The 12,754-nt window shown below is 45.8% G+C and overlaps 1 protein-coding gene across 7 annotated transcripts in view; it reads left to right on the top strand.

Moving 5' to 3' along the window:
* ASTN2 (astrotactin 2) overlaps window positions 1-12,754 on the top strand; it is a 1,016,905-nt gene that overhangs the window by 693,644 nt on the left and 310,507 nt on the right. For all 7 annotated transcript variants that reach the window (XM_078375313.1, XM_002743253.6, XM_078375307.1 and 4 more), the window contains one exon: window positions 11,461-11,585. In XM_078375313.1, the coding sequence (XP_078231439.1) occupies window positions 11,461-11,585 (125 nt within the window). The remainder of the gene's footprint in view (window positions 1-11,460; window positions 11,586-12,754) is intronic.

Genomic DNA, 12,754 nt, shown 5'->3' with positions numbered 1-12,754 from the left:
CTAACCCTTGAGAATGCACAAGTGGAAACAGGACTAGGTTGGAAACTAAGAATAGGGACTGGTAGTCAGTCCTAGTTCTGCGAAGAAAACACCTACAACGCCTTAAATAAGGCTCTTCTGTATACTGCCTTTGCTTTGTTTCCTCTCAAATGGTAACAGTGATGCTTATCATATCTGGGAGCATCAGCTGTGATTAGAGTGGCCCCTTGCGTATGGGCCACTGGATGGCCAGTGAAGCAACTTTGCAGCCATGGTTCTTGAAACACCATGGATGATAGGGGTCACAAGCTGCATTCTGCTATAGAGCCAATGGCAGTTCTGAGAGTCTCTGTCCGAGAGGTGACTTGGCCTGCATGAAGTGCAGGAGGTTAGGCTGGAGATATGGCCATCTTCCTGCGTGTCTCATGGGTAGCAGTTAAGCTGAGGTGGACTGACAGCTAGCAGAGGCAGAAAGGAGCTGAGGACATCTGTGGTGGGACAAAGCACAGCAGTCTGTTTTCTGGCCATGGCTTATGAAATCAGGCATGTGTGGAGGGATGTAGTTCTTAGTATTAATAATAAGCAAATCTTGGGAAGGCAGGTCCCTAGAGTCTCGATCTCTTGACCTCGTGATCCACCCACCTCGGCCTCCCAAAGTGCTGGGATTATAGGCATGAGCCACTGCGCCCGGCCCCTGCACGGGTTTTCTAAGAGATGGTACAGAAGGTGAGCTTCATTCTAAGGGTAAGGAGACCCTTCATTCTAAGGGTAAGGAGACTCAAACCTGCTCAACATGCCCCATGACTCTTCTACTCCCCAGTACATGCAGTTGGCCATGGAGATCAGCAGGCTCTACTTCCTGACTCTCTCTCAACTCTGTGCCTCTTCTCTGGATTACTGCAAAACCTCTTAACTGGTCTCCCTCCTTCCAGCCCTATTCCTCTTTTGTTGTTGTTGTTCATCCCCTACCCTGTAGTGAGGCAGTCTTTTTGAAGCTCCTATCTGATGGTATTGTTTTCCTGCTGAAAATCCTACACTGGGTCTCCTTACCCTAAGAATGAAGCTCGCCTTCTGTACCATCTCTTAGAAAACCCATGCAGGGGCCGGGCGCAGTGGCTTGTGCCTATAATCCCAGCACTTTGGGAGGCCGAGGTGGGTGGATCACGAGGTCAAGAGATCGAGACCATCCTTGTCAACATGGTGAAACCCCATCTCTACTAAAAATACAAAAAGTTAGCTGGGCATGGTGGCACATGCCTGTAATCCCAGCTACTCAGGAGGCTGAGGCAGGAGAATTGCCTGAACCCAGGAGGCGGAGGTTGTGGTGAGCCGAGATAGTGCCATTGCACGCCAGCCTGGGTAACAAGAGAGCAACTCTGTCTCAAAAAAAAAAAAAAGAAAGAAAACTCGTGCAATCTGATCCCTACCTGGCCTCCTCTAGCCCCATCCCAGCCTTGCTTCTCACTTACTGCTTTAGCATCTTGAAACTTAGCTTCTTGCAATTTCCAGAGCATGCCAAGTAAATGTTATATCTGTGCCTCCTCCATACACACGCGTGCACACGCGCGCGCACACACACACACACACATGCACACACACACATACACCTCTATGGACTTTTGTGCATGTTGTTCTTTCTGCCTGGGCCCCACCCTCACCTCTTTTTCCTGCCCTTTTCCTAGTTAACCGCTCCTAATCTGTCAAGTCTCACCTCTTCCAGGGAGCCTTCCTGACCTCCTCAGTCCACATTAAGTGTTCCTTCACTTCCTTTGTTCCTGAACTTTCCCGATGAAACTTAAACTTTATCCCTCTAACCTATAACCATCTGTTCTCACAGTCAAGTATTCAAAAATTATTTTGCTACAACTCAGTATGCAAAAACACTGTTTTCTTAATTTTCTACAACTGACATAATAATTCTCTCAAGTTTTTATTCCACTGATAGCAAAAACATATTTCTGCCAGGTGTGGTGGCTCCCTCCTGTAATCCCAACACTTTGGGAGGCTGAGGCGGGTGTATAATTTGAGGTCAGGAGTTCAAGACCAGCCTGGCCAACATTATGAAACACTGTCTCTAGTAAAAATGCAAAAATTAGCTGGGCACGGTGGTGCTGGGAGCTGGTGCATCCCAGCTATTCAGGAGGCTGAGGCAGAAGAATCACTTGAATCCAGGAGATGGAGGCTACAGTGAGCCAAGATCACACCAGTGCACTCCAACTTGGGTGACAGAGTGAGACTCCATCTCAAAAAAAAAAGTATTACGATTTTTTGATTAAGGCTACAAAACATTTTCTCTCAGGTAAACATTTAGTCCACTCTGAGTTGAACTCCCCACCAGCCTTGCTTCTCCTTTTTACCAAAAAGTCTCCCCTACCCCTTGGCCTCAGAGAAGGCAGAGTTTGGTGAGGGAAGGTCTCTGGTACAAATGTGGTCTTGTGAATCCTTGCTGGTATTCTCTGTGATGTTTTTGTCTGAGCTTGGCTCTGGTCGCTAGCACTGGCATCCACTGAGGTATGGATGGTCTCGGGCAGTTTGTTTGAGAGGAGCAAAGTGTTGGAACCCGCAACCAAGGTCCAAAGTCATTAGGGCTCCACATTCGGAAGCCCCCTTTGCTTTAATGTTCTAATCTCAGCCTCACCCACCATCCCTGCCACCATGGGAGCAGGCAGGATATGCCCAGAAATCTTTTAATTATTTTATATTTTTAATTGACATATAATAATTGTACATATCTGTGGGGCCAGGAAGTCTTGACAGTCTTATCCCTTTACCCTGTGCATGCAGAACTTGGCAGGGGTGGCACCAAATTCAAGTCTCTTCTTTGCTTATTGCTACCCTCTCCAGGAGCTCCTGTTGGCTTGTTGAACAAGGGGCTTGCACACTTCCCAGACTATATTCTGTGTCTAGGCGTGCAAACGCCATCACTCCTGCTCATCTGTCTCAAGATTCTTAAATAGCTTAAGCATTTATTGGCACCACCCTTGCACTTGGGATGGATGAGGGGTGGCTTGACTTCAAAAGGCCAGAAGGAGGTCATTGAGACATTCCCATCTGAACTCTCAGCTGCTTGACCTTCCTCTTCAACAATTTCTTGCAGCATCAGGGGCAGAAATAAGAGTGTGACTACTTCCTTTTCTTATCTGGTGGGAACAACTGTGAGGCCATCACCTGCACAATCTGCATATTAAAATAAAACATAATATTATGAGTCAGCAGGTCTGGCTTTTGATAGAGAAGGGAACGGCACCCTTAGCACAGGCTGGCTTTTGAAACTATTGTCCAGCTTGTAACACTGCAAAGTCAATTTTGAGAGGCAAAGCTCAATAGGATTTCTGGAGAATAAAAAATCATTGTGACATTTTCAAAGCAATTATTTACCTTGCACACATGTACATACATACATAGGAAGCATTTATACACATATGCATCTCCTATCAGGCTGTGAGTAACTGGAGAACAGAGAATGTCATTTTTGTTGTTGTATATTTTTTTTTGAGATGGAGTTTTGCTCTTGTTACTCAGGCTGGAGTGCAATGGCGTGATCTCAGCTCACCACAACCTCCACCTCCTGGCTTCAAGCAATTCTCCTGCCTCAGCCTCCTGAGTAGCTGGGATTATAGGCACGTGCCACCGTGCCCAGCTAATTTTTTGTATTTTTAGTAGAGACGGGGTTTCACCATGTTGACCAGGATGGTCTCAATCTCTTGACCTCATGATCCATCTGCCTCGGCCTCCCAAAGTGCTGGGATTACAGGCGTGAGCCACTGCGCCTGGCCCTGTTGTTGTATTCTTCATGCCTGACAACAGCAAGTATTTTTTGGCATGAATGAACGAATGGCTAAATGAAAGAATGCCCAAGTCTTGAGCGCTTGACCAGAGAACTTAAACTATGATGCCTAATTAAGAAGAAGAGCATATGAGAACAGTTTCTAACTGCTGCTTAAGAAGGGCAGAGCTTCAGAGTGGGAAGGTCTGGTGTTAGTGTCAGTTTATTACCACCAGATCCTATAGTCTCCAGCACCTGCAGATCAGCCACAAAATCTAGCCTAGCACCTCCCAGCCTGAGGTTCAGACAAACATTTTGTACCAACCCATTCCTCTCAGTTCCAGAGGACAGTGGCTTCTGCACAACACACACAGCCAGCCAGTGATGGAGCCAAGATGAGAACACAAGTCTCCCAACTGCTTGTTCACAGAGGACACCAGATCTCAGCCAAAGTCACCCCTGTTACTTGGCATAAAGGCTCAGTTCAGTCAGAGATGAGGGATGGGGTACAGTGTACACCACGGAAGATGTCCTCATCAGCTTTGGGATTTAAGGCAACATTTTTTGGAGGCATCTAGGCAGTGTAGGAAGAGCCAGAGAACCAGGCAGGGAGAGTACTCCCCTCCCTGCAAACTGAATACCTCCCAAGCCAAGGCTCCTAGCTTTCCCCCAAGTAAGAAAAGACTGCAGACAGTGCTGGCTGGCTCTAGGGTGATTTACCTTCCTGAGATACCTCAATTTAAATGCTAATTTCCCTAGAACTGAGGGGTGATGGCTCTTGCATGCTGGTTGCTGTGTATTAATGTACCCAAAACACACATATTCTTAAAAGGGGGCAGCAGGCAGCAGAGACCTGAGGAAGGGTAGGACGGAATGGCAGAGGAGTTCGGCTTCCCTTGTTTGTCTTTGCTGTCAGCAGGGCTGATCAGAAGGAAGCTAGGCATGGTGCATCCTCAGTGGAAATGCTTTGTAGGATTTCTGTCATTCAGAGGTCATATGCAGGTAGCCTGGGAGGGTAAAGAGACCTTCCTCTTCTATTTACACATGGTTCCACAGATGCTCAGGGCCATGTACAGTGAGACAGGCACTGTGCTGGGCTCTCTGAGACCCTTGGAGAGGCTCAGAATCTAGTGTGTTTTCTACAACTTTACAAGGTGCTTAGGTAAAGTTATATTTAATGCTAGCTTATTGAACCCAGGAAATGGAGGCTGCAGTGAGCCAAGATTGCACCAATGCACTCCAGCCTGGGCAACAGTGAGACTTGATCTCAAAAATATATATATATATATTATTTCCATTTTTTGATTAAGGATATAAAACATTTTCTCTAAGGTAAACATTTAGTCCACTCAGAGTAGAACTCCTCACCAGGGAAAATAAGCTAGCATTAAAATAACTGTAAGGAAATACTTTAAAAATAAACTAGCATTAAAAATAATTTTACACAAATCCTCCTCCCCACCCCTTGAGGCTAAACTCATTATCCCCATTTTGCAAGTGAAGTCACTAAGGCTCATAAAATTTTAAGTGATACTCCTGAAGGTCACACAGCTAGAGTTTGTATCCATGTCTATATGAGTTCTAAATCCATGCCCTTTCTATCACTAGATCCCAAGCCACATCTGGAATCTATTTACAAACAAGGTGCATGAGATTAAAGTGATAGAAAAGATGTATTTCAACTGGGAAAACTGGAATGATATTATGGAAGAGGTGGTTTCTGAATGGGGCCTTTTGTGCCCACTGGCATTGCTCATTTTAGCATGTGCCCATACCTCTACCTCTACCTGAATGCACATGTGCACACCAAGAATGGAAGGCTCAACCAACCCCTTTCTTAGGGAGATCATCTTTTCCCATCTGGTCCCCACCCACTCAGTGTTCCTGGCCCCTCTGTCCAAGCTCCATGGGAGCCACAATATGCGTGCACTTAGGAATTTAGGGGAAGAAAGTAGGGTTTTGAAGTTTCTTATGGAATATTAGATTCTAATCCTCAATATCTTTTAGATCCTGAAGCGTCTGGGACTCTACAGCAAAACATCAGAAAGTGCTCCATCAATAGATTATAGGTCACGCACACATTATCATTGTCTGTGGGCTTTCTTCTTTCACTGCCTCAACAAATGCTCGTGGCGCACCTACTTTTTCTCAGTTTTACTCAGGTACTGAATATGCACCGCTGGGCCCTGAGGAGGCAGCAGTGCACTGGAGAGGCATAGTTTTGGGTTGCATGGAACACACAGTCTAGTGGGAAACACAGGTGTCCAACAAGTTCTCCCATGAGTACATGTGTCATTAGAAACTATAAAGCCCTTCACAGAAGGAAACAGCAAGATACTATAAGGGTGTGTAACAGAAGAACGGATTCCAGGGAGAGCTCTTAAAGGCAGAGGAATAGAAGATGGTCTAAATGATGAGTAGGGGTTGTCCAGGTGCAGAGGGAGGGGAGAAAACATTCCAGAGCGAGGTGAAATTCTAAGTGGATCCTTGTGTGGGATGGGAGTATGCCCCAGAAAAGGAACCCAAGGACAGTATAGCAGGAGGAAAACAGTGGCCCAGCGGGCTGTGGCTCAAATGACAAGGAAGCAGGGTAAGTAGGTAGGGTCTAGATTGTGAGGAATCTTGTAGACTTCACTGCAGCATTGATGCTCTCCTGGTCTTCACGAATAGAGGCAGCTCCTGATTTTCCACTGCTGTGTCCCTAGCACCCAAAGCAGTTCCTGAAAAAGGGTAGAACCCCAATAAGTGTTTGTGAAATGAAGGGGACCTCTCACTGCCAGAGGCCCCAGTGCCCAAGATCTACTATTTTGAAATCAATGAATTGTTTCCCTAGAATGTCAACTGAGATTGAACTGTTTTCACAGATAAATTTGGGAGGTGCTTGTCTGTGTGCGTGTTTGCGTGTTTGTGTGTGTGTGTGTGTGTGTGTGTGTGTGTATAAGTGAACGTTGTGTTTCAAGTTCACTTGAAACAGAGCCACTCTTTGTTTAAACAAGCATCTCTCAAAAATGACTTCATGAAAGCACACTTCACCATGGTGGTGAATAACAGAACTGCGTGGTCTCATCTCTAAATGAGTCAAGCTATCCCAGTGATCAAGAGCACAGGCTTGGATGATTCCCTGAGCATGTACTCACTGTATGCCGGCATCTCAGCTAGAATCTAGGGGTGTTGGAATGTGGTCTTGGCCACTGCCACTTTCTAAACTGTGGACCTCAGTTGGACAGGTTCCATAACCTCTCTGAACATGTTTCTTCATCTATAAAATGGGAATATTGATAGTAGTTTTCTCAGAGGTTTTATGAGGTTAAAATGGCATATACACTCCTATATAATTTTTAATTTCAATTGTTTTAGAGGCACAAGTGGTTTTTGGTTAGGTAAATAAGTTCTTTAATGGGGATTTCTGAGATTTTAGGGTACATCATCTGAACAGTATACCTTGTAACCAATATGTAGTCTTTTTTATTTTGAGGTGGAGTCTCCCTCTGTTGCCCAGGCTGGAGTGAAGTGGCATGATCTCTGCTCACTGCAACCTCCGCCTCCTGGGCTCAAGTGATTCTCATGCCTCAGCCTACTGAGTAGCTACGATTACAGGTGTGTGCCACCATGCCCGGCTAATTTGTGTATTTTTTGTAGAGATGGGTTTTTGCCATGTTGGCCAAGTGGGTCTTGAACTCCTGACTTCAGGTGATCTTCCCCACCTCGGCCTCCTAAAGTGATGGGATTACAGGCATGAGCCACTGCACCTGGATCAATATGTAGTCTTATATAATCCTTCTTCTGACCTTCCCCTGCCAAGTCCTCAAAGTTCTTATGTCTTTGTATCCTCGTAGTTTAGTTCCCAGTTCTAAGTGGGAACATACAATATTTGGTTTACATTCCTGTACACTACTGTATCTTGACACACTACCTTAAATATAGGAGATGGTCAACAAATGCAATCAATAAATCTTTGTAAATATTATCATTATTTCAATTGCTAGGATTAGTTACCTAGCAGCTTTTAACACACACACACACACACACACACACAATGTTGGCACATGAACTAAAGCATAGCTGATGAGCAACAGATATGATCAGTAAATAAATATTGCCCATTATTTCTGTCTTCCTATTACATGAATTAGTGTGTGTGGCACGCGCGTGCGCACACACACACACACACACGAGTGCTGAGAATCTGAATTATTTCTGACCACCCAAGTTTAAGCCAGCACTCTGCCAGCTCCCTGGTCCCTATCCCAGGTGGGTGGATTCTGCAGCTGCTGTCTGGGCTTCCATCTGAGGTTCTCAGCCCAGCGGAACTTTCCCAGCAGCTGCTCTTCTCATCTGTGTTTTGCCTCCAGAAAGAGCTGATCGATGCAAAGGCCCCGGGCGCCCTCTGCTGGCAGAGGTCTTGCAGGATTCGTGGTCACTGCCCAGGCAGTTGGAAGGGACCCAGTACCCGAGAGACCATGCAGTTGCTATCTTGTTCATTCGGGCTTCATCTTCACCTACCTGCGTCCCTCCTTCCCAGCCTCCCATATTGGCTGGGTAACTCTCACCCTTCCATCTTCTGTCTCTGTCTGCATTTCTCTAAGAACCCCTCTACTTTCTGGAAGCTCAGGAAGGAAAACCTTCCTCCAAGAAGGGTCGTCCCGAGTCAAGCCCCTGCCTCCTGAATTTGCCCATTCTGTTTCCTTGTGTGGTGCCTTTGGGGTCAGATTTCTTTGCAGAGCTAAGATTTACTTGACAGGAAGGCAGGGGGATTGGAGGAGGGGACATGGGGATAGAGAAGATGGCATTACCTTCCCTCCTCTGCAATTATAAGAATGTTTCTAGAGATTTGAAATGGAGATCTTTGGGTGGTAAAGTTAAAAATGATAGATTTGCCTTCAGATCTCATATCCCAAATGCATTCAGCATGTAAGTCTGTGGAAAATCCATTTCCTTGTTGGTTAAAAGGGGAATATATGCCTATCTTGTGGCATTGGTGTGAGGCTTGAAGAAATCACATGGAGAACCAAGCGTCGGGCATATGTTGAAGCTGTACGAGCAGCAAGGCCCTTCTCTTGGCTGCAGCCGGTGTGGGCTCAGTGCTCTCCCAGGCACTATGGCCCTTCCAGCTTTGACAGCCTGTGTCTGTGACAGGCAGGTCCTTCAGCACCCTGCACCCAAGCAGTGATGAGGAGTGCTAGGATGTCTTTTGAAGATATCTACCGCAACCTGTTAGAGAAACAAAGACTCTATGCCAGGTATACAGTAAATATTAACTCTTCCATATTCAACTGTCTGAGTGAATGCTTAGGGAAAGGCAAGTTGAGAAATAACACCACACACTGGTCATTTTTTAGTGCATGATAAAGTATAAAATATATTCGACTTAAACATTTAGTTTGCTTTTAAACCTCATAGAATTCTGGAAAATTTAAACACTAGATTGAGTCAACTTTAAAATGTGACTCATGGGTGAAAGCAATACATTACTAAAATTTGATCTGGGGCCTAACCACCTGGGATCTCGAACTTTCCAGCCTCGCGTCCTTGGGTAGTTGGCCTCTCCTGCCCAGAGTGAAAAACGTGCTGGGGATCGCATAGGGAAGAGATTTTGTGCAGCAGCACCCAGCACATACAGAATTCCTGATAGCAGCCCCCAGTGATTGTTCTCCATGGCCAATTTGTGTTTTCCCTACTAGGCTGAGAAGATCTAGAGGGCAAGGGGACTAGCCAAATCTGTCTCTTTGTCCTTAGTACCCAGCACAGGATTCTACCCAAGTATGTGCTCAGTGCATGCTAGTCAAGTGACTAGGGCCTGGAATACCCCCTCCATCCTGCTATATCTTTCAGGGAAAATCTATCACCAGAGGCCACCTCACAAGAGATGCATGAGGACACTTGGTCCTGGATAGGGTTACATGCTATATGGTGGCACTTCCATCTACCAGAAGCCTCTTTTTAAATTCACATTGCTGTTCCACACTCCCAGATTTGCAGACAAACCAAACACCATCTAAGTAGAACCCATTATCACGTGCACACACAGACATAAACAAGTATGACTCCACAGACAGACATGGCATACCCACACACAGTAGCATGCTTAAATGGCAAGTGTGGACCTTAAAACTCGCCGTCATGCACATGCATGCCTGGGCCCGACAGTCCCAGGCTCAGCCAGACCGGGGTTCACATCCCAGATCTACCACCTATCAACACGGAGTCTCATGTTACTTATCTGCAACTTAAAGATAATAATATTGATCTTCTGGGATTGCGGTTAAGATTAAATGATAAAATGTATGTAAAGTGTTTAGCTATTTCCTAGCAAATTATAAAGATTCAATGAATAATAGAGATGACAAAAACGGTGATGATGATGATGGTGATATTAAAGATGGTGATAACGTCACATCCTCTAGACTCAGAAATGAAGAAAGTGTTCATTAAATGGATGAATTGATGATGAGCTTCAAAGGTGCCTGGAGTGGGGTGCAGAGACATTGAGCAGACAGAGTTGACCCAAGCCAGTCAACACTTTTACAGCTGCTTTTGAACTGTCTGAGATACCGACTTCAAAGGCATTGCTTTGGCATCACACGTTTTTCTTTTCCTGCTTCTGATTTTCATTTCAAGGTTGACCATTCCATGTATCAAAATGAAGTAATAAACATCCTCCTTCTTTTGTTCTTCTCCTCCACCTTCTCTCCTCCTCCTCTCCAGATCATAATTTGTGTCTTTAATGCTGGGGATCTCTGAATAGAAAGGGACCTCAGAAGTCGTATTTAATATGGAAAAGCCCTCGATACCATCCATGCCAACTGATGGTCAAGCTTTCTGCTTGCACACTCTCAGTAACGGAAGCTCACCACCTCTCTTGGCAGGCTGTTAATTTTTAGGCAGCTCTATCGTCTAGAAGAGTGAAAGCTGCCTCCCTCTGCTGCACTGTTACTACTATCCTCTCAGAAGTTTGTTCAGGGTTCAGTTTTCTGAGGTCATTCAGGGGTCTGTCTTCTGTTCCCTGGGACTGGCCTGCAGGAAAGGGATAGAGGTGCCTGAAGAAGTTAGAGCACTCATCTGGAGTTGGAAGACATGGGCTTGAGTCTGACCTATCAGGTTGTGATTCAGCAAGTCATTCCCTTTCTCCAGGCCTCAGTTTCCCCGTCAGTAAAAGAAAAAGTTTGAGCCAAAAAAAAAAAAAATCTCTTAGGGCCTTTGCATTTTAACAAACTTCTATTTTTTCAAGATTTTTTTTTTCAGCCTAATTTCCCTCTTGCTCTTCAAACACAGTATTCTCAGTTCCCACATCCTGGTAAAGCACTGCCACTGCTTATGCATGGGGACATTTAGCAGCCAAATACACAGTTTATAGAGCATCAGAGACTATCTTAAATAATTGGCAGCTGTATCCCAATAAGTGTTTACAACAGCCCTTCGATCTAAGTCTCACTTTATAGACAAGGAAACTGAGGTTCTGAGAGGAACAGTAGCTTGCTTGAGATCATACAGCCAAGTAAGCGGTGGGGCTAGAATTTGAACCCCAGCCTGCCTGATTCAGGAGACTGTAGGTAGAACCATGTTTTCAGAGCTGGGATTCAGGAAACCAGAGGCATCACAGCAAAGCCACCCCACCATGAGTCTTTATTCTGACTATAGCATCCTGCCTCATTGCCCTGCAGCCCCCAGCAGCCTCCACTTCCTCGATTTGGCAGTCTCTCTGCTCCTCTCCACAGGGAGAACAACTTCATCAAGGACTTTCCCCAGCTGGCTGATGGGCTGTTGGTGATCCCGCTGCCGGTGGAGGAGCAGTGCCGGGGGGTCCTCTCCGAGCCCCTCCCGGACCTCCAACTGCTCACTGGTAAGACACATGTGCCAGACCTTTCCCGGGTTCCCTGACCACATACCTAGGGCATATCAGTCTTCAGCAGATCCAAGACAGGCTCAGTCAAGCTTCCTCCTTCCTGAGGGACAGGATGGGAAGGAACTTGCCCCTTCTTGGGCTCCTGCTATTGGCTGTGCAGAACCAGGGACTTCCCTGAGACCCCAGACTCTAGACTGGGGTCATCTTTTGAGAGGAGGTTCCTCTCTGAGAACAGGAACAATTTTTCTCAGTGAGGGTTTTGCCTCTGTGAATGAGTCTGAAAACATTTTTCATTGTCATGGACAATTTTCTGATATTTTTTCCACTTTTAGTATTTTGTTTTCCTGGTTCATTTTTAAGTCATTCTAGAATAAAAGAAGTGGACTCTGCAACCAGGAAACCCTCCTGCTTGAAAGCACTTGAGTTAGACAGCTTGTTTTTGTACGTGGGCACTGTGCCCTCCATTAGGTGGGTATTATTTTTACCATTTGATAGATTAGAAATCTATACTTAGAGAGGTGACAGGACCAGCCCAAGGTCACACAGTGTATCGGCCCAGATGAAAACCTGGGTGCCATAGCACCAAGTCTTTGCCCTTTTCACTCCACTTTGCAGCTCCCCAACCCTTGCAATCACTTTCTCTCCCCACTGGGAAGTTGCCTTTTGCAGGCTTTCCTTAGACTTTATGTTTTCTGCACAACCCCAGGATGCTCTTCTCTTTTTCTGTTCCAAGCTCCTTTCCTACCCTTTTCTTAAGAAATTTCCTAAGATGTGAGGTTCCTGACTCTGCCTTTGTGATACTGTGGTTGTGTGTCTTATCCCCTGCCCAGGGAGAATCATCATGGGGTAATTGTTACACAGGGAAGGATAACGGAACTCTGTCACTGAGAGGAGAATTGTCCCCCAGGGAAGACCCCACAGTGTCACAGACCTGGATTTAAATCTCCACCTTCCCTCCCCATCACTTGCAAGCTCTGGAAAACCTCAAAAGGGTCATCTAACCACCATGAGTCTTTCCTGTGAAAAAGCATAGATGGAGGAGAGGCCCACATGTGCTTAAGGGGTCCTGGGAGCCAGGCACTTTTTAAACCATGTAACCCTGCAAGGCCATTATTGTCCTCTTTAAATGGCTTAGAAAGGTCCTGAACTCCTCCAAGGCCACGTGG

This window comes from Callithrix jacchus, chromosome 1, assembly GCF_049354715.1.
Source record: "Callithrix jacchus isolate 240 chromosome 1, calJac240_pri, whole genome shotgun sequence".
In the NCBI taxonomy this organism is placed as follows: domain Eukaryota; kingdom Metazoa; phylum Chordata; class Mammalia; order Primates; family Cebidae; genus Callithrix; species Callithrix jacchus.
Note: the sequence above shows the minus strand (reverse complement) of the source record. Positions and strands in the feature narration are given on the sequence as shown.